Source organism: Pollachius pollachius, assembly GCF_949987615.1.
Source record: "Pollachius pollachius genome assembly, chromosome: 13".
In the NCBI taxonomy this organism is placed as follows: Eukaryota; Metazoa; Chordata; class Actinopteri; order Gadiformes; family Gadidae; genus Pollachius; species Pollachius pollachius.
In genome coordinates this window covers 16,103,254-16,130,905 of record NC_136946.1, presented here as the reverse complement: position 1 = coordinate 16,130,905, position 27,652 = coordinate 16,103,254, and the positions used below count along the sequence as shown (strand labels likewise).

General features: G+C 42.1%; 1 protein-coding gene across 1 annotated transcript; it reads left to right on the top strand.

Annotated features, from left to right (window-relative positions):
* The first annotated feature begins 6,286 nt into the window (after nucleotides 1-6,286).
* LOC307084472 (uncharacterized protein) lies at nucleotides 6,287-25,806 on the top strand. The gene is made up of 4 exons (XM_079748873.1): nucleotides 6,287-6,400; nucleotides 10,345-12,977; nucleotides 21,967-22,084; nucleotides 23,371-25,806. The coding sequence occupies exons 2-4, from the start codon at nucleotides 10,478-10,480 to the stop codon at nucleotides 23,630-23,632; spliced, it is 2,880 nt and encodes a 959-aa protein (XP_079604999.1). The 5' UTR covers nucleotides 6,287-6,400; nucleotides 10,345-10,477; the 3' UTR covers nucleotides 23,633-25,806.
* The last annotated feature ends 1,846 nt before the right edge of the window (nucleotides 25,807-27,652 follow it).

The following is a 27,652-nucleotide window of genomic DNA, read 5'->3' as shown; positions in this document are numbered from 1 at the left end:
TGAGAGGTATGAGTGATGCCAGCTCAGTGCAGTACCTTCGATGCCTAGGTTGCTGAGCCTGCAGGATGGTGTGGTTTACGGTATCGAAGGCTGCACTCAGGTCATGGAGGATGAGGAAGTTGAGGGAACCAGTTTCGGCAGAGGTGAGGAGGTCATTGAGGACTTTGCGGAGAGCGGTTTCTGTGCTGTGGAGGGGGCGGAAGCCAGATTGGAGGGGTTCGAAGAGGTTTTTGGCGTGGAGATGGGATTGGAGTTGTGTGGTGACGATGCGTTCAAGGGTTTTGAAGAGGAAGGGGATGTTGGAGATTGGGCGGTAGTTACTGAGGGAGGAGGGGTCGAGACCGGGTTTCTTGAGGGTGGGGGTGACAGCAGCAGATTTGAAGGCAGAGGGGACAGTTTCGTCGGACAGTGAGGAGTTGAAGAGCTTAGTGAGGTAAGGGCAGAGAATGGGGAGGCAGGACTTGAGCAGGGGAGTGGGGAGGGAGTCGAGGCATAAGGTAGTAGGTTTGGAGGAGCTTATAAGTTTGGGGAGTTCAGGAGGAGTAACCAGGTCGTAGTGGGTGAGACGGTAATTGGGAGGAGGGGTTGGGAGGTCCAGAGATATGGGTAGGGGAGGGGCCATTGAGTGTGCAGGGGGGTTATGTACAGGGAAAGGTGAATGGTTGATGGTGGTGATTTTGTCAGCGAAAAACTGGAGGAATGAGTTGCAGAGATCGCAGACGGCGTAAGTCCTGAGACGCCAATCAGCATATGAACTGTTATATCTGCACATAGCCACCAGGGAGCATCACCAAGCATATAAGCTGTAATAACCGCACATAGCCACAAGGGAGCAGGAACAAACAAATAAGCTGTACAACCAAACACAGCCACAAGATGGTAGCACCATCACACATACGAGGAGGCAGGAGGCTCACCACCCCTCCCACGGGCCCATAGAACCAGAAGAGCAGAACCGGCTGTCTTAAAGACTGAACCTGCATAGGTCTTAGTCAACCAGCAGCCCGTCGTGTACCCTCCGTAATCTCGGTCCGTGGCTTAGAAAAGTATGACCGACGTGAACTTGAACAATCGCTGAGAACTCTGAAGGAAGAAAGGGCTTTTGAATTATTGGGAGACAGGGCTGCCCTCAGAATAAGAGTGGGGGAGTTTCCATAACGGCCCACAGGAGAGAGTGAGAGGGGGAAGGAAAGAGAGAGAGTGAACACAGTCTACTCCCATTCGTAGCGAGCAACACAGAAAGATACACACACACAGACACATACACATACACCTATACAGAAACTCTCTCTCACACACACACACACACACACACACACACACACACACACACACACACACACACACACACAGCACAGAGGAGGATAATAGAGAGCCTGTTCCCCTGTACGCGAGTGGTGGCACTACGCCACAAAATACCAGTGCAGATAGGACTCCGTGGAGCTTTCAGGCCTTGATCAATTTGTAGTTCCTCATCCATCATATTTGGAGTTCTTCTACTCCACCACATGTTTTTGTTACCTGACCGCCTTGTTTGGAGTTCTTATTAGTCTCTGTAGTTAAAGTTCTACCTCTGTGATTTCCCCTGCTGGGCGAGAATAGGAACTATCACCAGTTCTAACCCAGCGACTACCCCTGCTGGCTGAGAAGAGGAAATACCACCGGTCCGAACAACCCCCCCCCCATCCCCCACTGCTGGCCAAGAAGGGAACTACTATAGATTTCACCTCAACGACACCCCTTGCTGGTGAAGAAGTGAACTACCACTGGTTTTCCCCACACCCAGCCCCCAGAGCATGCGCGCTTCAAGGCGTAATGGCTGTACCCAACAGGCAGCCCCAGCTAGCTGAGGCGATAAACGAACCAGATACCCCGGCCCAGCTGAGAGCTACAGTAGTCAGGCACTTGGCAGCCAACGCCCAAGCAAGCAAGCCGCTGTCCACTAGAGAGCAAAGAGTCTGGGCTAGAAGAGACAAGAAGTATAGAAAATAATAGGAAGTTGAGAGAAGAGGGCGACTGCCGGCCCCTCAACCCGGCCCTGGTTGCAACAAACTGCCCCCACCCAAGGAGGTGCCCCATCCCATGAGGACCAGGTCAAAAGATCCCAGTCTCCGGCGTCCGAACAACACCAGTAGCCCCCAGACCAACCAGCGCTGGTCCCATTTCCCCCAGCCAAACGTCGTGGCACCCCAGACGCAGAGGGGAGAGAAACCTACACACCGTGAGGCCATCGGGACATGGTCACTCTGGCCGCCCAACTGCTACCACTCACGGCGGGAGCATCGGCCTGGATCAGAAAGTTTGAGGCAGAGACATCTGGAGATGTCCTGGGCCAAGGAGATTTAACAGCCATGGTCGGCAGGGCTCACAGCTCCAGAAAAGCCATCGAACTGGAGAAATTCCCCCAGACTGAAGAACTGCCTGACAGGACCTTCTTCGATACATACCGGAAGAATCCATCTTTGCGTACATAGAGAGGGCCGAAGAGATGTGGACGGACAGTTATGACTGCCACCCATGCAGCAGGAGGCTAGCGATCAAGGTTTTCCAGCAGGCAATCCTACAGGGAGATCCTACAGGGATTGCCTGCTGGGGTCCAGAAGTGACTAAGAACAGTGGTAGCCCTGTCCACCAAACCATTGACAGAGTGGGTAGAACACCTCGTTCACCACTTCACCGTCTCAATGAAGAGAGGCGGTAAGACCAGGATGAAGATCACAAAGAACTGAAGAAACAACTTGTGAAGATGCAGATTAAGGAGCAAGTAGAGAAGTCACTGCTGCGGATGCAGATTAAGGAGCAAGTAGGGATGTCCCTGCTGCTTAAAAAAGCTAAAGACACCCAGGAACCCCTGAACATGATGCCCTTAGCAACCCAGTCGTCAACACTCCCTTCACGTCATTTATTTCATAATTATTATTACTTATAGGAGACAACTTCTGTCTTGTAAATTGACATTTGAATGAATGATCAATGATTTGTAAAAACGCTTACATTTTATCCAAGTTTACATTGGTTGGTGCCCCCCCCCCCCCCCCATATATAAATGATTTCTTATGTAATTGAAAATATAGATTAAATAGACACTTCACTTTTGAAGAAATTCACACATAAAGACAACAGCTTTAAAAGGTTTTGTTGATGTTGTATCGTGATATGTATCGTGCTCAGTGGTCTGGACCATAAATACGATTGCCACCTTATACCTTTATGCCTATTTTTAGACAGTGAATGGTGCTGCATTTGTGGATGTGTGGCTCTGTAAAATAGGTAAATATGTATAGTGATGGCCCAACATGGATTCATATCTTACTACTGTATAATAGCAGGCCTGTCGGACAAGTTACTCCCCCACACGTGGTCAAGTGCGCATGTGCCAAGCAGCCCGCAGCTCACACACACACACACACACACACACACACACACACACACACACACACACACACACACACACACACACACACACAGCACGCACACACACACACACACACACACACACACACACACACACACACACACACACACACAGCACGCACACCGCACGCAGACACACACACAGCACGCAAACCGCACGCACACCGCACGCAGACACACACCACACACACACACACCGGCTGCCCTCATGTTCGCGCGGGAGCTCCGGACACCGGTGGACTTGGTGTTCGGGTCCCCACCCGAGCCTGACATTGCTGGGGGTGCAGCTATGGACTATTTCCGTAGGCTGATGGATGGCGTGCTGGGGGTCCATGACTACATCCGCCAGGCTCAGGCTGCCTCGGGGTTGAGGCAGAAGAGGGGCTATGACACGCTGTTGTGGACGAGCATTCACACCCAGGGATAGGGTGTGGGTGTACTGCCCCGTCAGAAAGAAGGGGGTCTGCCCTAAACTGGGGAGCCACTGGCAGGGGCCTGGGGAGATCCTCGACAGAGTGTCCGAGGTGGTGTACCGCCTGCTGATGCCTGGGCCAGGCACCCGGGGGCGTGTGGTGGTGCTGCACCGGGACGGACTCTCGCCGTACCGCCCCCTCGCCCCAGTTGTTGCTGGGGAGGGAGGCGGAACTCCCCGCGGTTCCCCGGGCGGCTCCCCTGACGGGGCCGTTGGCCCTGCAGTTGCCACTCCTGGGGGATCCAGCTGCCTAACCGGCGGCGCTGGGCCCCTGAACACTTGAAGGACTATGTGTCGGGTGATGGGGTCGTCGGGGACGACTGACCCCTCAGGTGGGAGCTGTGTGGCGACCACTGGCGTGGACGCCTCTTCCGGGTTTGTGCAGGGGATCCTGGGAACTCGTTGGTTGCCTGTTGTATAAAGGCCCTTCTGAGTCCTTTGTATTTGTTAGGATAAGTGGGGTTAATGGGTTGGGGTTGTTTTGTATTGTTGGTTTGTAGTTGTGTGTTATTCTGTTACCAAGTTGTGTTCATCGTTGTCGCCACTGTCATGGAGAGTGTCATGATTCTTTGTTGGGTGCGCTGTGTTCTATGGATAATGTTGGTCTTCAATAAAGGTAGTCTGTGTCGAGCGGTGTATGGGGCGCAGAACTATGGTTAACTTACTCTGTGTACTTCTTGGCCGCCGCTTCAATATCATATTATTAAGTTTAGTTACAAACAAATCCGAGTTTAGCTGGAGCAAAGTCAAATACTACACAAAAGGGCAGAATAGGACTTAGGCTGCTGGTTATTCTGTGTTTTTGTCCACCATGTGTCTCTTTGTCGTGCCTCTGACACCTCTCACCTGTACATCCTGCCTTCGTCTGTTTCCCGCCTTTTTCCTGCTCATCTGTTCACCTGCTCACCTCAGCCTATTTATACCCTGTATTGTTGGTGCCCCCTTGTCAGATTGTTGCATGCTGTTTCTTAGCTCGCCTAGTTAGTTCTCTCTGTCCTGTCTGCCTGTCTCCCTACTTGTCTGCCTGCTTTTGGATTTAACCACAGTTTTGACCTTTTACCGTCCTCTGGACTACACTCCTAACGGTGCCCTGGCTCTTCTTACTTTGTTTGGTTTCTGTTCTTGTTTTTGTCAACAGACACATTTTGTGTTCTTGCATTTCCTCCTGAGAAACAGGGGTCGATTTTTGTTATTGTTTGAGCTGAAAGCCTTGCTCTGCTTCAATGTATCTTTGGAACTTTACTTTGCTTTTGGGTCAGATATCACACACACCTGACATTCATGTATGATGCCTACTTACACCCAACCTAACACCAAGGTTCAATCCTGCATGAAACCCATGTGGGCCATTTGCATGGGGCCATTATCGAACCTATGGATATACCCATACAAGGCCTGTTTTTATGTTATGTTTAACATTAATAAATAAAATGTCCATAACAAAACAACAAATTAGAATAAACAGATTAATCTTCAATAATTTAAATCAATGTGTTTAAACTTCAAGGATGAAGAGGTTATTGTGTTGGATCCTGGTTGCATATAGACAGTGTCATTCATGAAATTTTATTTAGAAGGAAAAAAAAAAAGTTTGTCAGTTCACTTTAGATAATTCCTCTTTTCATACTTCATTTGACTACTTCGTTTCGCTTCATCATTTATTACTCTAATAGACCACAGACAAAAGACCATTTCAAACCAGCTTTTAGCAATAACCCATTGTTCTCATTGGCCAGACACATCAGGAAAGAGACCAGATTGAAGAACATTTGTTTTTGTGGAAGTTGGATATTAATATTATTCTTACTTTGTTTGGTTTTTGTTCCTGTTTTTGTCAACAGCAACATTTTGTGTTCTTGCATTTCCTCCTGAGAAACAGGGGTCGATTTTTGTTGTTTGATCTGAAGCCATGCTCTGCTTTAAATACATCTTTGGAACTTTACTCTGCTTTTAGGTTCAGATTTCACACACACCTGACATTTATGTATGATGCCTACTTAGACCCAACTTAACACCCAGTTCAATCCTGCATGAAACCCATGTGGGCCATTGACATGGGGCCATTATCGAACCCGTGGATATTTCCATACAATGCCTGTTTTTATGTTATGTTTAACATTAATAAATAAAATGTCCATAACAAAACAACAAATTAGAATAAACAGATTAATCAGTAATTTAAATTAATGTGTTTAAACTTCAAGGATGATGATGTGATTGGGTTGAATCCTGGTTGCATATAGACAGTGTCATTTAGGGTATTTTATTTAGAAAAAAAAGATAGTGTCAGTACCCTTTATACAATTCCCCTTTTCTTACATCATTTGACTACTTCCTTTTCCTTCATCCTTGTTAACCTAATAGGTCACAAACAAAAGACCATTTCCAACCAGCTTTGATCAACAACACATTATTTTTGATTCGCCAGACGCATCAGGAAAGAGACCAGATTGAGGAACATTTGCTTTTGTGGAATTTGGATATTATTATTTTTTAATAATAGAATTATGTACAGTAAGTATTGAACTTAATTGAACCCACTTCTTTCACTACAATACAGCTAAAACTCAAGTACATCATCTTTCTGCAAAAAGGAAAGTAACATATTACCATTTCAAGCATGTGTTTATTGTTGCCTTTTATGTTAGTTTGTTAGGAAAATGCTTTTTATTTTCATCATCATAATCATCATTAAAAGAAACCGTTGGAGAGGAGAGAGCAAACCAGTTAACGATTATACAGGAGCTATTTTTTCTGAAATTAAATCAAAATCATAGAAAGTAGAATTTTGTTGTTCTCTAACCGTACGTTCACACCAAAAGCTGTAAAAGATGCAAAATCGCCGATTAGCACACAACGCATCGCTGTCAAAAATATTTACAGCTCATATCGTTCATATCGCTCTCTTCTTCCCTACTACACGCTCGTAGTTGAGGCAAGTGCTGCTGCTGATGCCGAGCCACAAAAACACAAGTTTGGTCAATAGAAAAAGAATAAGGATAAATACATGAAACACTGAATAACTAATTAAAGAAGCGATTGCTTACATGCTAGATTATAGCCTATTTGATTGCTATCATATGTCTAATTGTGTGTGTGTGTGTGCAGGGCCGCTGACAGGTTTGGCTGGGCCCGGGACAAAATTCTCTCAATGCCCCCCCCCCCCCCCCCCCCCAAAAAAAAAAACCACACACACCTCTACTTTCTCAGACCCTACCCTACCCTTAAATGACGGAAATTCAAAAAAATACTCATTACTCAACAAACAATTTATTTGAACATTTTAACATTAACTTTGTGTGTAACTATTTAGGTGCGAAATGCCATGCGCCAGACTTTTGTGGTGGTAAAGTCATCAATGAGGTCATTGAAGTCCAGCTTCTTTGCAAGCTTGTGGTCTATGGGGGTCCAGTTATGGGCCCCCCCCATTCCAGGGCCAGTCCAGGGCCCGGGACAACGTACCCGTTTGTCCCCCCCTGTCGGCGGGCCTGTGTGTGTGTGTGTGTGTGTGTGTGTGTGTGTGTGTGTGTGTGTGTGTGTGTGTGTGTGTGTGTGTGTGTGTGTGTGTGTGTGTGTGTGTGTGTGTGTGTGTGTGTGTGTGTGTGTAGTATTGTTTATTACGAAAAAGATCCGCTTAACGGGAGCATTTGTGCCAGGCAGACACACGACAGACTGACAAATTAGAAATAGATTTTCGTGCGGCATCTCCCTGCTTCTGAAATGCACGAACATCTCCGCCCAGCGCTCGTTCGCTGGTTTCCATCAGCATTCCTCTGTGCGACCATCCCTGTTTCATACATTGTTGGAATCATATGCTGGATGCTTTATTCTTTCTGTGTTTTTGAGTTACTGATCGGGCTATAATAAGACCACGTTGGCTATGTAATCGCGGACAAAAGGGGAGGTTTCACAGTGGTTGGTGGAAACCGGGACATTTGAGCTCGGTTAGATCGGTAGAATGGAGAGAAAATGATTTGAATTTCCGCTATAAACAAGCGTTCCCGCTGTGAAATGAGCATTCTAGCGCTCAAATTATGTTCTAAATATATATTGTCGCGAGAAGGACAAGACGGGAGCCCAGGTTGAACAATTATGCAGTTCCGTGCCCCACACACCGCACGACTACGGACTGCCTTTATTAACAACCACGAACATAACAGAAACACGGGACACCTGACCAACACACACAACACTCTCACTAATGGTCCCGATCACACTACACATCACACAACAATGGAACACACAATTAACACACAACCAATAAAGACCCCAAACCCGTTAACCCCACTTAACCTAACAGAATAAATTAACAAAACCCCTTTTGTCAACTGACAACCCCAATTCCCAGAATCCCCACGGCTCCGGAACATGGCGCCCACACCCGTGGTCGCCACAATATATATATATATATTCTATATAATAAGCAGGGTGCGATTTGCCGGTGGGGATGGTGGGGATTATCCCCCCCTCTGGTTTACACGTCCTACCCTCTGCTGAATTATTTTTATCCTCGGTGGGGATAAAAATTATCCCCCCCACCCAAAGTATTTTCACCATTACATCGTAATAATTAACAACCAAAATACACAGGGTCCGTCTTCATTTTGAAACATTTTAAAGTGTTTCTCAAAATTATCCCCCCCTCTGGTTTTTTCACAAATCGCACCCTGATAATAAGAGTCATGTTGGCTATATAATCGCGGACAAAAGGGGACATTTCATAGTGGTTGGTGGAAACCTGGACATTTTAGCAACCCAACTTCTTTGGCCACAACGTCCCACGCCTTTGCCTTTTTATTCCTGTCCCTGTAAATGAACATGCTTGCGTCGTTCAATATACGACGGCCTGCAACAGCAGCAATTATTCTTTCGCGCACCATGATGAAGGAACAAAATTGTTTGTTAGGAAATAGGAACTTTCTCATGTATGTTTCTTAGGACTAACGACGGCGAGAGACATCTACATTCCGATTGGCTGGCGGTCATTTACAGCCGAAACGATACTAGCTCATTTGCATAGAGTTGAGCTGTTTTTCAACCCTCATTTACAGCTTTACAGCTTTAAAGCTATCACTCAAACGTTTTATCGCTCCTATCGCTTTATTGCACATGTCTAATAGAAAGTGAATGGGTGTTTATCGCTCGAAACGCTTTATAGCTTTTGGTGTGAACGTACAGTAAAAGCTTGGTTGTGCAACACGTCATGTTTTGGAATTGTGCCAATATTAATTCCATGCTTGGATTGTTCTCAGCCTCACCTGAAAGTCCCTTGGGATAAATTAGGTAATCTTACTGCCTGAATAAATATATCAAGTAGGCATGCTAGCTGACTAAATATGTATGTAGAAGGTAAAGAAGGCCTATTAACTTATGCTTTCTCGATTTGTCCTCCGATGTGGTTAAGTGCTCTGGTTCAGGATACCCTGTATGCAAAGCAGCGAGCTGAATCAATGGGACACAAGGCATTATTACTCAGAGAAATCTTATTTTATTCAGATGCCTTCAGCATATTTACAGTTTGTTCAAGGGGCAGACCACGACCCGGAAGTGAAAAGTCTATCCAAGTTATCTGTTATCTTCAAGGATAAAAGATAAGAGTGAAGCAAAACAGACACGTACTCAGAAAAGCGGCACAGATTGTTAATAGTGAGAATGATACTTAGATGACATAAAATAACACAACTCCAACAGAGAAAGACATCTTTCGTAATGACAAGACATCTGAGTGACATACATGCAGAATGTCGGTTACAGAAGTAGAGAATGTTCTACTCGGAAAGGTATTACACGGGTCTTCTCAATGCCGTGGAACGCTCCGTTCACTCCCATGGGCCCTTCACAACTTCCGGCTGTGAATTATATTTGATAATTCACCGTTGCTAAGTGTATTTGACCGCTGCCAAGGAGAATAAAGGACTTTTTACCTCTAATGATGTCTTTGGTATCACTCCTCAAGTAGTCCGGTAACTTGTCAACCCCAGCGTACTCGGTTGCTAAGCGACGTCAACGTCTTTGGCAGACTATTTCTCTGCTGATCAACACTACAGATTCTGGTAACAAATTGTAAAAAGACACACGGTGTGCACTGTGTTATTTTTTCATTTTGGCAAGTGGCCGTGTAATAAGTAAGGGACAATGTATAGAACGTCACCGGTCATTATCGAAAATAAGCCCCTTCAGGGCGAAGCAAGACACCTCCGCGTCGGTGTCCGGTTTGCCCTGTCGGCACTAACTATAACAATAACTGGGACTAAATGTAAGCAACCCGACAGGAGCAACAGGTACATCACCTCCTCATGTTCAAATTGGTTTAAGGCCAGCAATGCTTAGCCTGAAATAAAAAGGGTTTCTCCTTCATGAGGATGCTATGCTTCAATTCCAGTGTTTTGATAGCAGATTGTAATGGCCGCTGTCTGTGTATCTTTGTGTGTCTGTTTGACATGTTGTTTGTCTTTTAGGTTTGGCGGATTTAACCTGAGGGATTCCTCGACGGAAATAAATGAACGAACAAAACCAAAGATCCACTTGCTAGGACTGGAGATCCATTGTATTGGAAATTACCAACATCAACAAACTGCTTTGTGTGTTGGAATGAAAACGAAAATTGCGATGCCGTTAAGGGGAATCAGTTTTTGTTCATTTGGAATATTATATCTATTTTTAAACAGTTTTGTTTTTCCAACAGCTAGTTATGCGCTGAAGGACTGCACGGTCACACAGAACACACAGGTCATCTGTCGGAAGAACAGTTTTAAAGTATTTCCAAAGGACATTCCAGCAAGAGTCACAAGTATAGACCTGTCTGGAAACAACATTTCTACACTAAATAAAACAGATTTGGAAAATGTACCAAATCTGTTGTGCTTGGAAATGACAAGCAACAGGATCTCCAAGATTGAATCTGCCACTTTTGTGGTTCAAATCTCTCTGAAGGTGTTAAAGTTAAACAACAATAGCCTTTCTAAGCTACAGGAGGGTATGTTTGATGGCTTAGTCAATCTCATAGAATTGTATCTGACTTACAATCAGATCCAAACAGTAGCACCGGCCTCTTTCAAGTCTATGAGCAAGCTTAGGATTTTGGACCTAGGCCATAACAAACTGTGTCACTTAACAAACTTCTTCTTACAACATACACCACATTTACAAAACCTGTACATTCCAGCAAACAAAATGTCCACTTTTCATTCATGGGAGCTGTCAAATAAGTCTACAGAACTCATTACACTTGATTTGTCTCAGAATGAGATTATGTACTTTAGGCTCACTGCAGGTATCTTTCCCAAACTCAAAACGTTGAACCTTAAGGATGGTATAAAGAATGGTATCGTCTGGGAGGTGAAAGACACATCGTACCTTAGCAGTGTGTTTAGACTAGATATCAGTGGGGTTCGCTCCTCGATACTGCAGGAAGTGCTAAAGACATTTAACTCCTCCTCCTCACTGAGGCATCTGCAGTTAAACCATATAAATAACAACTTGCAGGTTCTCATCAACGTTTCCTGCAAAATCCCAAAGCTGAGCTCTTTGGAAATCCGAAATAACGGCATCAAAGTTATAACATCAGACATGCTGCACTCGTGTACTTATCTGAAAATATTGGACTTGGGGATGAATGAGATAACTGAAATCTCTAACAATTCGTTTCAATCTCTTAGGCAGCTGAACACTTTAATCATAGAGTCTAACTGTCTCACATCGGTCCCTTATGCTGTAAGGAAAACTCAAATCACAAAACTGGATCTCAGCTGCAATAACATCAATGCTCTTGGCTGTGATGATTTTGCCAATATGACCCATCTCAGAGTTCTCTATCTATACAATAATCCTCTCTTGGCTCTCAAGGATTGTGTTTTCAAAGATTTGGTCAATTTAAATAAATTAATGTTGCAAAACAGCAGCATTGATAAATTAAACGGTGCCTTCAAAAAAAACACGCCAAATCTTAAAACTCTTTCTTTGTTAAACAATAAACTCACTGTTCTAGATCATGGAGAATTTAAAGCTCTTAATTCCCTCCAGACTTTGACATTAAAAGGGAATAAATTAGAACAACTTAATGATGGGACTTTTTTTGGACTGACCAGTCTTACAAATCTTAATCTTGAATCAAATAAAATAGCTGAAATTACAAGTGCTACTTTAGGTGATTTGAAAGCTTTAAAGACATTGAATTTGCAGAGCAATCAAATTAAATATGCATCGGTAGAGCCTATTCCGTTTCCACCATTTGCTGAGCTTTCACAGCTAGATACTTTGTTTATTTCAGCTCAAAGCAGACCTCATAAGTGGTCCAACTTCCCTCAAAACTTTCTGCAAGGCCTGAAAAATCTCTCAACACTCTATATGCAAAGTAACCATCTTAGATCCGTGCACCCACAAACCTTCAACTATACTCCTAATTTGAATGAGCTTCATTTGTCTAAAAATTTTTTTTTTTTAACAGACATTCCTGACAATTTGTTTTCCCCAATTCAAAAACTAAAAAGTCTTTACATTTCAATGACAAACCTGAGGTCTCTAGATTTTCTGCTCCATGCTAACCTCACAGAGCTGGAGTTGTTGCAGGTGGGGTATAATATCTTTTCTGTGATTAGAGAGCCAGTGATGCTGTCTCTGCCGGCACTAACTGACCTGGATATGCAGGGTAATGGCTTCACCTGTAACTGTGACAACGCGTGGTTCCTCCAATGGGTAATCACCAACAAGCAAACACAAGTGTTTAATGCATACAACTTTGAATGCAGCTACCCACCAAACCTTAAAGGTAGAAAACTGTTGCAGATTGACGTCCGTTCTTGTACAGTAGACACAGACTTCATCTGTTATATTTCAACGGCATGCGCGGTTATCATGACCTTAGCAGTCTCCTTCACCCACCATTTCCTGCAATGGCATCTGGTCTACGCGTACTACCTCATGCTGGCGTTCCTCTACAACTCGAAGAACAAGGACAAGCGTGTTCATGAGTACGACGCCTTCATCTCCTACAACGCAAACGACGAGGGCTGGGTGCTGGGGGAGCTGCTGCCCAAGCTGGAGGACGAGCAGGGCTGGAGACTGTGTCTGCACCACCGAGACTTCCAGCCAGGTGAGGAGCTCTACACTGAACATCCTCTGCACCTCCATTAGCATACATGCTAGCCTACACTTTTTCATATATCGTTCATGTCAGTGGATGTTATTAGATGATCATAAACAGGGTAGGAGATTTTTTCCTGACTCAGAATGAGCCTTCGTTTGGTGACTTCAATAAGCATAAATGGTCCGTGTACAGTAAAGGTAATGGGAGTCTGTGTTACGTTATGTAACAGAAAACAATACATCTTCATGTTGTTTATTACCGTTTCATAAGCAAAAATGTTTATTATGCTTGAGTAAATGAAACCACATCAACATAACTGATCAAATTTAAAATGGTATTCCAACATTGGAAGGACCAGGAATTGCATTGTGGTTAAATGGTCCATCGACTGGTCCTTAATTTCGAAGGCACAAAAAAAAGAAAACTCTAAGCACAAATGAACCCTAACCTAACCCTACCCATCCCTCCTTCCACCCTCTCTTACTCCAGTTCATCATCCTTAAATTCTTGCCTCTCTGCATCTCAGGTATCCATTGAAAAATATATATATTTTCAATCTTGGCTTTGAATCAATAAATCTTGGCTTTGAACTTTGTCTAATGCCCACTGATTATATCCGTCCTGTTCTACATGTCAAATACAATTAATGTAATGTGGCGCTGTACAGGGCGTTCAATTGCAAGTTTGAGCCTTTTCAACATGGTGTATTTGAACCAGGGGCGTAGCAATGAGTTTAACTTTGGGGGGGACACATATCGGAAACCAGGCAGATCTGTCAATGGTTTGAACAGAAATAGGTCATGAATTAACTACACTGCAAGATATTCAGAAATTTATTTTATTTTTATTTTTTTTATTTTTTTTTTTTATTTTTTTTTTTATTAAGATTTTCCAGGTCCATTCATTACAGTCAGAAACAATACATATATACTTCTCACTAAACCGTCCAAATATGTAAATAGTCCACAACACTCTACTTTAGACAAATGATGGTCGTATTGGTGTGATATAAGTTATCCATCTTTCCCATCTTTTCAAAAAAGTTCCCTGTTGCAGTCTCAAAGCAAAAGTAATCCTTTCCATCTTAAAAATATCATAGATAATGTCAATCCATTCCTCCACAGTAGGTTTTCCTGGTTTTAACCACCTTCTAGTAATAGCTTTTCTACTAGCAGCACTTAGGATCCGAAATAAATATTTGACATTTGAAGAAACATTTTCTGATGTTAAGGCACCCAAATATAAAGACTCAAATTTAAATTGAACGTCTGTCTGAAAAATGCTTTGCATAACTTTATAAACCTCCCGCCAAAATGGAATCAATGATGCACAGGACCAAAATATGTGGAAATGATTTGCTACGAGGCACCCACACTGTCGCCAGCATGCCGAAGAATTTGTGTAGTGCCTCTTTTGAGCTGGAGTGATGAAGAACCTTATAAGGTTTTTCCAGCAAAACTCTCGCCATACAGTTGAGCTGGAAGTTTTCCACTGTATCTCACATAGGTTCTCCCAATCTTCGTCCTTTAGAACAAGGTTTCCTTCATGTTCCCATTTTTGTTTTACATACAGTGAACTACATTTTGTTTGTTGTAACCCCTTGTAAAATCTTGAGATAAGTTTTTGGTTAGATCCAGTGGAATAAGCGTCTATAAACACTTTCAACAGAATATTATCCCACTTGTGTACACCCCTTCTGTATCTGGTCAATATAATGCCGGACCTGAAGGAATCTGTAAAAATCATCCTTATCCAAGCCAAACTGCCCCTTCAGATTTTGAAAACTATTCATGGTCCCCTTATGCAAAAATGTGCAATACGCTGTTAAACCTTGCGACCCCCATCTCTTAAATCTTGCGTCCCAATTTTTAGGCAAAAAATCTGGATCAAATGCGCACCATCTCAAGACCTTAACCGCCTCCTTCAGGTTATTTTGCGCTATTACCTTGTTCCACATCTTTAGTGACAAACATATCCATGGGTTTCCCAATTCCTTTAAATTATTCAATAAGCGCTTATCCCCAATTGCAGCCTGGATTGGAAATTCATCCGATATAGCACTTTCAATCTCCTTCCACCTAGCGCAGTATTCCGGGTTGCACCAACATATTAATGGCCGCAATTGAGCAGCAGTATAGTAATCTTTTAAGCATGGGAGAGCAACCCCGCCCTTGTTTTTTGCCAATTGTAAAGTCTGGTATCTAATTCTTGGCCTTCGTCCCTGCCAAATGAACCTCGAAATATGCTTGTCCCACTCCTGAAATTGTTGGTCCGATATATCCAGTGGAAGGGACTGAAAGAGATAGAGCAATCTCGGCAAAATAACCATTTTGACTGATTCCACGCGTGGTCCGAAATTAAGAAAGGGTATAAGGTCCCATCTCCTTATGTCTTCCCTAATCTTTTTGTTCAGGGGGAGGTAGTTAAGTGAGAACAATTTTGTCAAATCTATTGGAATGTTTACCCCCAAGTATCTAATTGAAACCGAATCCCATTTCAAATTGTACTTATTTTTCACATTTACAGAGGGGTTGTAATTGAAACCGAGAATTTGTGTTTTTGGAACATTCAGCTTATATCCAGAGAAGATACATCATCAGCGTATAACGAAATAATTTGTTCTCCCCCATTCATATCGATTCCTTTAATATTGTCGTCCTGACTGATCCACTGGCTCAGGGGCTCGATAAAGATTGCAAACAGGAGGGGGCTAATTGGGCAGCCCTGTCTTGTTCCTCGTTCTAATGAAAAGGGGCTAGAGACAGCCCCATTTATTTTAATTCTCGCCCTTGGGCCATCATAGAGAGCTCGTATTGTTTTAATAAAGGTGCTATGAAATCCAAATTTGTCCAGAACTCTATACAAAAAAGACCAATTTACACAATCAAAAGCTTTTTCTGCATCTAGCCCCACTAATACTGCTTCTAAATTATATTCTGTTATACGGTTAATTACATGTAGTGTCCTTCTGATACTATCTTGAGTTTGTCTTTCACAAATAAAACCTGTCTGGTCAAGGCTAATAATTTGTGGTAATAATCCCTCTATTCGTTTGGTTAGTATATGGGTAAAAATTTTATAATCCTGGTTTAACACGCTTACTGGTCTATAATTACCACATTCAGACTTATCTTTCCCCTCCTTCGGAATCAGGGATATAACTGCCTCCCTCCAAGAGGGGGGTATACTGTTCTCTTTAAGAACCCAGTTAAAGGTGGACTGCAACACAGGGAGCAAAGAACCCTCCATGGCTCTGTACCATTCGGAAGGGAACCCGTCCGGACCTGGAGCCTTATTTGGTTTAAGGTGTGATATGGCTGAACAAATTTCTTTCTCTGTTATTTTAGCTGCAAGGTTCCTACTTTGTTCACCATTCAATTTAGGCAGATTAATCTTCTGAAAGAAATCTTCCATCTTCTCTCCATCAATTTGAGGTTGGGAGTATAGTTTTTTATAATATTTTTCAAAACAATCTTGTATTTCTTTTAATTTGTAATGCATAGAATTAGTGATAGGATTTTTTATTTTATGAATTGAATTCTCTGCTTGTTGTTTTTTCAGCCTATAAGCTAATAATTTACTGGCTTTTCCGCCCCCTTCATAATATTTCTGTTTTGTAAAAATTAACTTTTTTTGTATATTTTTTGTATAGATCTCATCTATTTCGTTCTTTTTCTTCCTAAGTAGCTCTCTAATTTTCTGATCATTTGTATCTTTATGATTTTGTTCTAATTGTTTTAATTCCGCCTCCAACTGAACTAACTCTTTCTGCCTTACTCTCTTTATGTGAGCGCTGTAGCCAATTATTTTCCCCCGAAGCACAGCTTTACATGCATCCCATAATATTGGAGGGGAAACTTCACCATTATCGTTCTGTTCCAAGTATTCAGCAAAATCCTTCTTGATTTGTTCCTTCATCTGATTCAGTACACAAGTGTTCAATCTCCATAAGGTGTCCCTCCGATACTGTTCAAGATTAAATTTTAAATAAATGGGGCTATGGTCTGAAAGGTCCATTCTCCCCACGTCGCAGCCACCAACCCTGTATAGATCCTTAGCAAAAGTAAGAAAATAATCAATCCTTGAATATGCCAAGTGTGGATTTGAAAAAAAAGTGTAGTCTCTCTTTGAAGGATTCAATTCTCTCCAGATATCAATTAACCCGATTTCTTTCAAAGCCATATTGATTTTTTTGTTTATCAATTTGGGCTGGGCTGTATGTGTATTCGAGGAGTCCAGTTTGGGATTTAGTCTAATGTTGAGATCCCCCCCGCAGATTAGAACCCCATGTGTCTCCGCTGTTATCAAATCAAATATCAGTTTAAAAAACTTCCAGTCAGAGTTAGGAGGAGCGTAAATGTTTAATAGAGTGACCAATGAGCCCCCCAAATTTCCCCTCACGAAAATAAATCTTCCCTCTGTATCCTTTTTCTCAAAAATGGGTTCGAAACTAGTATTATTGGAAAACAATATCGCCACCCCCCTTCTATGCCCAGCCTTATATGATGATGAGTACTGATGCTTGAAGCCCAAGCGTTTTAATTTAGCATGTTCTGTATCCGAAAGATGTGTTTCCTGTAAAAACGCCACCTCAACTCTCTCTCTTTTTAGTTTAGTTAAAATCTTACTCCTCTTAATGGGATTGACAAGGCCATTCACATTATAAGTTGCTATTTTAACTGATTGCATTCAATGTACAATAAGGGTAAAAAAGATAAATGAAATAAACCGAAAGCACACCACCATAAGTGTCCATATGTGACAAAAAGAATCACAGGTTATACCCCACAGGCTGCAAAGAACAGCAGCGAAAAACGGCAGCAAAAACTGCCACAACACACAGAACACAATAAGAACAATAAAGACAGAAAATAAGACTTCCAACTGTGGGGTCTTAATATTGACCCTGATGAAGCCCTGATGGTAAGAGGGCTCTGAGGTAAAGCCTCCCCCCTATCAGGTGGGAGAGGGCCTTCATGCATGGTGTCTCTGTTCCGGCAACATAAAGAAAAATCCCCCCGACGTTTACGTTATAATCGTAGTTGTTTAGCCCGTACAATGCGTCTTTAATAAGCAGGACGTGTTAACAGTCCTAATTCCTCCCTCTGCTGGGAGTCTTCGGAGAAAAAGAAGAAAGAGAATATCGATTCACCAGACTCACCCGATATATTCTAGTATATAGACTCTCAGTTTTCAGTTAACTTAGTCAGACTAGACTCTCAGTTTTCAGTTAACTTAGTCACCCGAGTCCTGGCGTCTAAAAGCCTGTAGCTTTTCCCTAAAGTCCAAAGCCTTGCCAGCTCTGTCCCGATTCCCTGGTCTCTTAACGGTGCGCCACGTGAACCGCTGGATCCGCTCCAAAAGCGAGTTCGGGTGTTTAATTGCCGACACCGGGAGCCCCCTCTTCGCCATATCCTCCGTCGCCTCCTCCGCCGAGCCGTACATCACAACTCCCTCCTGGTAGAAGACCCTGAACCTGGCGGGAAACGGCGTCTGGAATCGGATTTTCTTCTCCTTCAGTACCGCTTTTGCTTCGGCATATTCCCTTCGCTTTTTCAATACATCAGGCGCGTAGTCGTGATCCAGATTGACTCTTTTTCCGAGGTGTTGAAATCCTCGCTTTTGCCAGGCCGTTCTCAGCAGCTCGTCTTTCATCCTGTAGCTCGCCATCTTTACAACGATGGACCTCGGCGGGGCTTCCCCGGGCGGCTTCGGCATCAAGGAGCGGTGAGCTCTTTCCACTCGTAGTTCAAGTTCAGCCGGCAGCTCCAGTCCCTCCCGCAGCAAGCGCTCCACATACACCGCCATCGAAGGGGAATTTTCCTCCGCTCCCTCTTTAACGCCGTGGATTCTGATGTTTTCTCTTCTGGAGCGGCTCTCTAAATCAGTCAGCTTAGCGTCCAGGTGTATCTGAAGGTGTAGCAGCTCCTGCACGGTATCCTCCGCCACTTGTAACCGTGTTTCAGTCGCAACAATCCGTCTCTCCGCTTCTTCGATCCTAGTATTGGTTTTGTTAATTTCTTCCCGAATTTCTTTCAGCTGCTGATTGTTGTCTTTTCTGAACTCTCTCAGCTCTTTGAGTATGAGGCCAAGATCTCCGGTCTCTCTTCGATCCACTTCGAGGCGTGTATGCGTGCCATCATCGTCCTCCATTACGCTGCTAGGCGAGGAAGTTTGGCTAGCTCCGTCGCCGTCGAGTATCTCCGCCTGCATTGACTTTTTATTTTTCCCTTTAGGCATTCTCAAGACCCACTAACTTAAATCAAATTATAAACTATTTTTCTTTCAATATTCGGGTTGAAGTGGGTTACTTTGACTTCAATTGTCGGGAGCACGTTCTCTAAGCTGCCATCGCCTGGCTCGTCAAACCGGAAGTCTCAGAAATATATTTTATTTTAATAAAAATAAACATTTGTAAATGTAAAGGAAAACACATATTGAATGGCAGTAATGAACTGATTAATATCAAATCAATTCTTTAATTGCATGTCCAATCATCCAGTTTTGTAGAATAAGAAGCGGTGACAAGACGTCTTGTTGCGCTTTCAAAATAAAATTAAATATTTTTCTCCTCGCGGTATAATTTTTGGGTGGGACAAATGCGCCTGTCTCCATTATTGGAAGGGACACGTCCCCTCCTTCCTCCCCGGTTCCTACGCCCTTGATTTTAACTACTTTTATTCATTGCAAGGCTGCTATTGCTGTATCTTTTATAATTGGTATAGTTCCTTACAGGAGCAGTTTCAAAATAAAGATAATCATGTAGTCACATAGTGACGAGTCACAATACAGAGAATCCTTGTATGTTTTGTTTGTATTAACAGAAACAGTTTCTGCATTAGCTTAGTTTGTTAGTAGGTTTAATATTTTGTGCATCAATCTTTTTTGTCTGTCTCTTAAACTTGTGACCTATACATAGATAATTAGGCAAGAACGTACAAACATGCAATATAAAACTAGAAAGCTATACGCAATGGTACGTTGCAAAATAAGACTAGATAATATTCTGTAAATCAAAAATAAATCTTTGATATACAGAATATCATGAATTGTATAGATAAATAATATAAATAGCACATTTTGCCTTATTAACATGAAAAACAATAATGTAGGTACATCTTTACCTCAATGTTAATGCAAGAACATGTCAAAGAGTTTAGTATTAAGCAGAGATGTGGACTCGAGTCACATGACTTGGACTCGAGTCATGATTTTGATGGCTTCAGACTCCACTTGACAAAATTACGCATAACTTGCGACTCGACTTAGACTTGACTGCTATTGACTTGATACTTGACTCGGACTTAGCCGCTTTGACTTGTAATGACTCGACATGTCTCGAGTCAAAAACATTTATTGTTTTAGATATCTAACCTATTTTCCGCCTAGAGGGCTAGACACCCAAGACGCATTCACTTCCGTGAAGATGAAAAAAAAACAGCGAGCGAAGACAAATCTACACTTCAATAATATCAAAACAAAATTTCGATATCGTTTATACTTCATTCAGAATAACAGTTTTAGTTTCATATCAGCTGCGTTTTGAGTTGGTCCCATTGAAGCCGTCTGGCCAGCCTCTGACATTTAAGACATCGTAACTAAATCATTGTTCAGCCATTTACCTTCGTTAAAAAAATATAACAAATCTACACACTCGTATCTTCAATAATATCTAAACTGAATTTTGATATCATTTATGCTTTCTTCAGAATCACAGTTAAAGTTTCATATTGGCTTCGTTTCAGTTGGTCTCATTGATTTACGTTGATGCTGGAGGTGAGGACGTTCAGCAGTGTTGCCAGATTGGGCGGTTTTCCCACCTTTTGGGCTACTTTTAAAAACATACGATTTCAGCGCATGCGCATATCATAACACATTTGAAGACAGAGACAATGAACATATTTTAACTGTGTCGATAAGAAATTACTGTACATTAGAGTGATATGTTGAATTAATGATCAATAGCCTAATAATGACATTATTAAGTAAAAAAAACATGATGACTTGTTCAAGACTTGAAAAAGTTTGGGCCTTGGACTTGCACTCGACTTGGCTTTGGTGTGACTTTGACTTGGACTCGACTTGCCTTTCCTTGTCTTGACTTGGGTCTCGACTCGGACTTGACTGCTAAGACTTGGGACTTGCCAAAACAGTGACTTTGTCCCATCTCTGGTATTAAGACTATAAAAAAATGTCAAAGAAATACTTATAATATCAAATAAATGGAAACGGCTGTTTTGCACAACAGTTGATGTTGTGTTTGAGACTCACCATGGAATGGCGTCAAACAGAGGCGACCGCATGAGGGGCACAACTGACAAGCTAAAACGCAGAGGAAGGGCCACACAAATGAAACAGACAGGAATATTCTCAGAGATGCAAAATCACTTAAAACTCCCTCATAACATGAATGCAATCTGGTTTTATTATATCTGCTTACATAAACTAATATTTTATCATTTTTAATCAGTATTGTTGGCCTAAGAAGTAAAGTGTGAAAAAGAGCAGTTGTACATCTGCGTTAGCATGTAAGCTACTGAATAGCTCAAAGCTGGCTAGCGTTGACTGACTCACTAATCTCACTATTCAGTCTTTTTATTTATATTGTACGTCTCATGACAAACAGAACTCAGAACGGTGCGTTTCCCTTTCTTTCGATTAATTTGTTTCATCCAATCATGTTTCTTGAGGTGGGGATCTGTAGGCTAGTAGCTGACCAACACAAACTCGGTAGAATATCATAACCATAACGTAAGAGGAAGCATGTCGTAACTCACCCATCACAGTTGTTGGTTTCTGGCCCAGGCTCTGTGCCGTCTCACCCAAGAAGCTCTGCTATAACAGTCAGATTGCTGGACCTGAGATGACTGACTAGCCAAATGGTCTTAGGCAACTAAGATCAGTTTGGCTAGTGAGAGAGTGGACCAAGAGAAAGTACAGAGAAGGGTACTTCAAATATTATTCTAATGTATTTTTACTGACCGATGCTTTTCAGGTAAACCCATCATGGAAAACATTACAGACGCCATCTATGGCAGCCGGAAGACCATCTGTGTGGTCAGTCGCGATTACCTGGAGAGTGAATGGTGCTCCAGAGAGATCCAGGTTGCCAGGTAAGATCCCAGAGTTTACGTGCATCACCAGAATATGGTCGTTAATTAAATCAGGTTCACGTGTGTACTTGTGGTCATATTGTACGACCCTCATACATCTTCCCTCAAACTGTAAAGTGCAACGGACCAAAGCCTAAATTACACGTTTGTGTCGGCACATCTTGCAGACGTGCTATAACGCACTAACGACCGAGCCAGAAGTTTGCAACCAGCAAACCCAGTTGGTGTATATAACCTTCTTAATTAATAGCTGCTATAGGTAAGAATCAAGTGCTTTTATTTTGGTGTAATTAGTTAGGAATGCGCAGCTATTACTGAGTGAAATGAAATGTTGTTTTGCGTCCACCACACAAGCCTCTGCGTGGCCCAATCTAGATTTTAGGCCACTCCCGTCACTTATTTCTGACCAATCAGGGTATCTTTGCCCTGACTGGCCTGAAAGTAGGGTGAAAGGAAGTAGAGTCTTGCTTCAAAATCTTGTTTTTTCCTCTCTCTTCCTCTTAACAACCCTCAAAGCATATTTACACCAACTTTAAGGCCTGTAGAACCCGTAGGGAATCTGTCACTCTATAAGACAAGCAGTCCGGTTCAACAGTGGAAACATGCCCCCAGCTACATCACTCACCTCCATTAAATCAAAGACATAAGGGTCCAGGGAACATGTATAACTAAGACATGAGAATGTTAAGGGTGTTATGTTAACCAATATCATATGGGCAACTGGGCGTGTACAAACATTTTAAAGGGAAAAGATGGTATGGCAATAAGACAGTGCATAAGGATTGGACAAGTGACCAAAACATTAATGCTGTAACTTATTTTCTCGCAATGTGTCTCAGTGACTGCCCATGGTGCATGAGGTGTCTGTGGAAAGAATCCTGCATTAACCCTGTTTGAGCAGGTCACCCAATTATCCCCCACACGTGTGTAATGAAAAAGAACCACACTTTAGGGGGCTGATTAAAACACCACATCACCACCTGGTTATTTCTAATAACTGACTTGCTGATAAACGATTGGCTACATCAATGCATGGACAATATAGAAAGTTGAAAATGTGTAAAAAAACATAACCAAGTAAAGTACTTGAGTATAGTCAGAAAGTATTTCTACTCAAGGACAAATACAACCATGTAGATAGGTCTGGTTTGTGTGCTGCTGGGTGGGGGTGGGTGCCCAGGGGTACAAGGAAGTCTTCATATGGTCATGACCCAGGCCAACCTTCACCTAAAGGTTAAAGAGCTCACATATATTAAAAAACAACTCTCCCTGTTCCATTACCCCAGCTTCCGTCTGTTTGACGAGCAGAAGGACGTGCTGATCCTGCTGTTCCTGGAGGACATTCCCATGCAGCAGCTTTCTCCATACTACCGCATGAGGAGGCTCCTGAAGAGACAAACCTACCTGAGCTGGGCGCGAGCAGACGCACACCCAAACCTGTTCTGGGAGAAGCTCCGGCAGGCCCTGGAGACCCAGGAGCACCCAATGGGTGAGCATATACGGCTCACCGTGGAGGACGGACCCCCTGGAGAGAGACCAGACCAGTAAAAGGCTTAGAAATGCTGGGGGGATTATACTAGAGACATCCGAGGTCTGTATTTGGTGGGAAAGGGAAACATTTCCCCTTGCAAGCTTTGTTCATTTTTGTGTATTGTAAAACACATTCTTAATCTGGTTAATGGGTACATCTGGTGAGGATTTATATTTGAGGGTCAAGCAGCGAAGCTGCGAGACAACCTATTGTTTTCGTACATTTTCCTATTATTATCCTTCAATGGTAGTCTATGGCAGCCCATAGAACTTCATTGTGAAAAGATGTGAAATTTAGCACACTTATCCCTGACAGTCCCATTATCCTATGACCCAAATTTGTGGTCGCTATCTAATGATCTCTAGCGCCACCAACAGGTCACAGTTGAATATGCATTCATGTTTATAACTTTTTACCCATTCGTCCAATTTTCACAATCATTGGATTCCTTGGGCCAAGCCGAGTTCAACGCACCCTATATCGTCGTTTTGCGCCATGATGGATTTTCCGCCATCTTGGTTTATGTCAAAAACCTTGAAATGTTTTCCAATCTTCTTTAAACTTGGCACACATGATGTTCAGGCCATGCTTGACAAAAAACATTGAATGGACTTTTCAAATTCAAAACCGTTTGGCCGCTACAGCCAATCAAATTCGACCGCGAAGACGCCAAACAGGAAGTAAGCCAATTTCTCAGCAGCCCTTTGACACATCATAACCAAACTTTTCACATAGACCCATGATGTCATCATGGGGACACTCATTAAATTCGGTGACCTTTGACCTCTAGGGGGCGCTGTAATTAATGAAGATGTGTTTTAACTCCTCTCTCTTCACATGAGTATATTTCAAACCTATTTTCAATGTCTGGTGATACTGTCAGACCTCCCCACATATCTAATGAATTATTTCCCATGGCAACATCAGAATTTGCCCGCCATGTGGAAAGTTGTCAAAATCAATAGTAAATATCCACAAGACCAAAATTACGTCCAATCATCATGAAACTTGCCATATATGACCTTCAGCTTTTTCAAATTCAAGCCAATGACAGCCAATTAAAGTTGACCGCAAAGCCGCCAAACAGGAAGTAAGCATCTCTTTAACATATCATAGCCAAACTTGGTACATAGACTCATGACATCATTCTGGGGACATCCAAACAATTTGGTGAGCTTTGACCTCAGGGGGACGTCAAACAGGAAGTGAGCTCATTTCTCTGCAAGGCCTTCATGTATCCAAACCAAACTTGGCTCATAGTCTTATGACCCTATTCTGATAATGCCCAAACAATTTGGTGACATTTGACCTTTAGGAGGGCGCTGCCAGCAGCAAGTCTATTCCAGCTTTTAGAAAGCAACCTCAACGTATTTTCGTTGTGATAACCATTTGCCAATATCTTTCATTGTCAGTAAAATGATATCTAATCATATGCATTTTATCATGGTCATCATATACTGTGTTATATAAAACTGATAACATATCAATCATATTAAATCATCATGTCAATCTGACATACAGCATACAATCAGAACACACATTTATTTCCAATGTTAGTTGCGCTGAACAGCGCTCATTTAAGGGTAGACACTTCACTCGTGTGGCGACAAGCGGTACTGCATGTATAATTCAACAATGACTTTATTTACCATTCCGCCCACTTACAATATAAACTGCAATTCTTACTGGATTAGATGCTTCATGAACTACCTCCAGAACAGATGCTTGTTTACATTGTGTTTCTGTTAGGGATATTGTTCAGAAAGAATACCCCTATGTATTTCTTTGATTTCTTCTGTCAGGCAGACGATAATGTGCCCTTACCACTAGGTGGGGTCATTTTCCATTTTGTAAACATTGACGTGTAGTCGCATTATGTTCTAGTCCAGGGGTTTTCAAATTGGGTGAATGTGACCCTCCCCTTAGAGTAGGTAAGGACAGCCGTGTACCAAACAATGTTATCGCTTGTTTTTTTTGCATAGCTCTATAGCTTAATATTGTATCAAGGCCTAACTTAAAAGTGGAAATTATGGTGATTTTTAATTTGAAATTAAACTTGTTTTCTATTCTAAAACACAAATCAAAGACTGCAACTTTACCATCTGTAAGAGTTGAGTATTTCTAAGCCTGACTTTGCCCGTGCACATTGCTCTGTAGTGACCCCTAGAGGGCTGTCATGTATATAGCACCATTGATAAAGGTTTATAATAATCAAATGCTTTGTATAAAAATCAAGTTTTATGATGGATAATTAACAACTAAAAGATCATTTGCAGTGTCAATTTTTTTGCATGTTCAATATTAACCTAATTTAGAAGATGATTCTGAAACTGCTGTTTTCTTCAATATTAATTGTATTATAAATACAATTCTTGTTCACATAAGATATTTTTTTCTATATCACTGTTACACTGCACTATACTTTTATACCTTAATCATATCAATGTATCATATGTCATGATTACACATGTATACAGTGGTGTATAGTAACGTAGAAATACTTTTTGACTGTACTTCATTCGTTTTTTCGGGATTGGTACTTCACTTGAGTATTTACATTTCTAGCAACTTCCTCTCTTACTCAGCTACATTTCCTCAATGAAATGTATACTTTTACTTACATACATTTTTCCCTTTGCATCTTTGTTTTTCTCTACAAAATAAAAGCTTAAGCAATTAGAAATGTCATGACGTTGGGTCGTGGGAACAGCAGGTTTGGCCAATCAATGGTGGTCCTAGCTAGATTCAGTGCTGTGCCTGAACGCGTTCATGAACGATCGTTCATATTTTGGGCGAACGTGAACTGAACGTACTGTATTACTGCCTGATGAACGTTACTGTGAACTCATTCATCCTGGGGTCGGTGAACGGCACGCTCACTCGGTTTAACTTCATTCAATAGGGGGGTTATTTGTTTATCAACACGGCGGATGCGCGCGCAGCACGCTGTGTTGTTTGACCGGTTGCCATGGTTATATCCGTGTGGTTAATGAGCAGTTGCGGTGTTGTCAGTTTACTGTTACATTAAACTGTAATCAGAAAATGTGATTATATGCCATAGACCCTATAGTATCTGTCGTATAAAGGCTGGGACGAATTTCAAATTATAAATATGTACACTTTATGTTGAAAGTATAGACCGTCGCAATTCCCATTGAAACTAATAGCGCTGTGATTATTCTTCAAAACGAGAGCTGTTAAATTGTGAAAAATGAATTAAACTGTAATCAGACAATGCGGTTATATGCTATAGACCCTAGAGTATCTGTGGTATAAAGGCTGAGACGAATTTCGAATTATAAATATGTACAATCCATAACGTTAGCTCTCTGGCTCATAGCTCAGCAGACTCGAATACCTCCTAGAATCATTGCTTGTTTGCCGGAAACGGAAAGGGGGGCTGTTTACGTTTGGTTGTAGTCTTTTTGCTCGGTTCTCTATCCCAACAGTAGGGCTAGAACCGAGCGAAAAGACTACAACAACGAGCAAAGAGTCTTCCAACAGAAATCAATGGGATTTACAAAATGCGCTAAATGTGCAATAAGACATGATAGAAACTGTATTTCGCTACGATATTTGATTCAACCAATCTATTTCATCCTAGACAAACCACAAAGGAGGCTCAATGTTCAAAATACCGGAAAAAAATAATAGCTCACAGCAGCATATTGAAAAAAAGAACTATGAACTAGTTCATTTTTAGGAACTGTGAACTTAATTTAATAAAATTTTGAATTATGAACGTTTAACTGAACTTTAACTGAACGTTAAAATGAACTGAAGTTCATTTTAAAATTTGTGAACTGAACTTTGAACTAGTTCATGTAGAAAGTGAACTTTCCCCACACTGGCTAGATTGGTAATTTGACAAGTGCTCTCAACCACCACCAAATTTTGTTTATGTTTCGATTTGACCCAATAACATTAGTATTAAGGGGCAGGAGATGGGCATCTGTCCAATAGTAATTAAGGGCAAGGGAGGGCCATCTGACACCTGTCACTCAAACTTGCATCAGTTGTAAGGAGATTTGGTTCAT

Excerpts from the sequence above, each read along its gene's own strand:
- LOC307084472 (XM_079748873.1), top strand. The coding sequence starts at position 10,478 with ATGAAAACGAAAATTGCGATGCCGTTAAGGGGAATCAGTTTTTGTTCA. Across the intron at positions 12,978-21,966 it reads CCACCGAGACTTCCAGCCAG|GTAAACCCATCATGGAAAAC; the intron begins GTGAGGAGCTCT and ends GATGCTTTTCAG. Across the intron at positions 22,085-23,370 it reads AGAGAGATCCAGGTTGCCAG|CTTCCGTCTGTTTGACGAGC; the intron begins GTAAGATCCCAG and ends CCATTACCCCAG.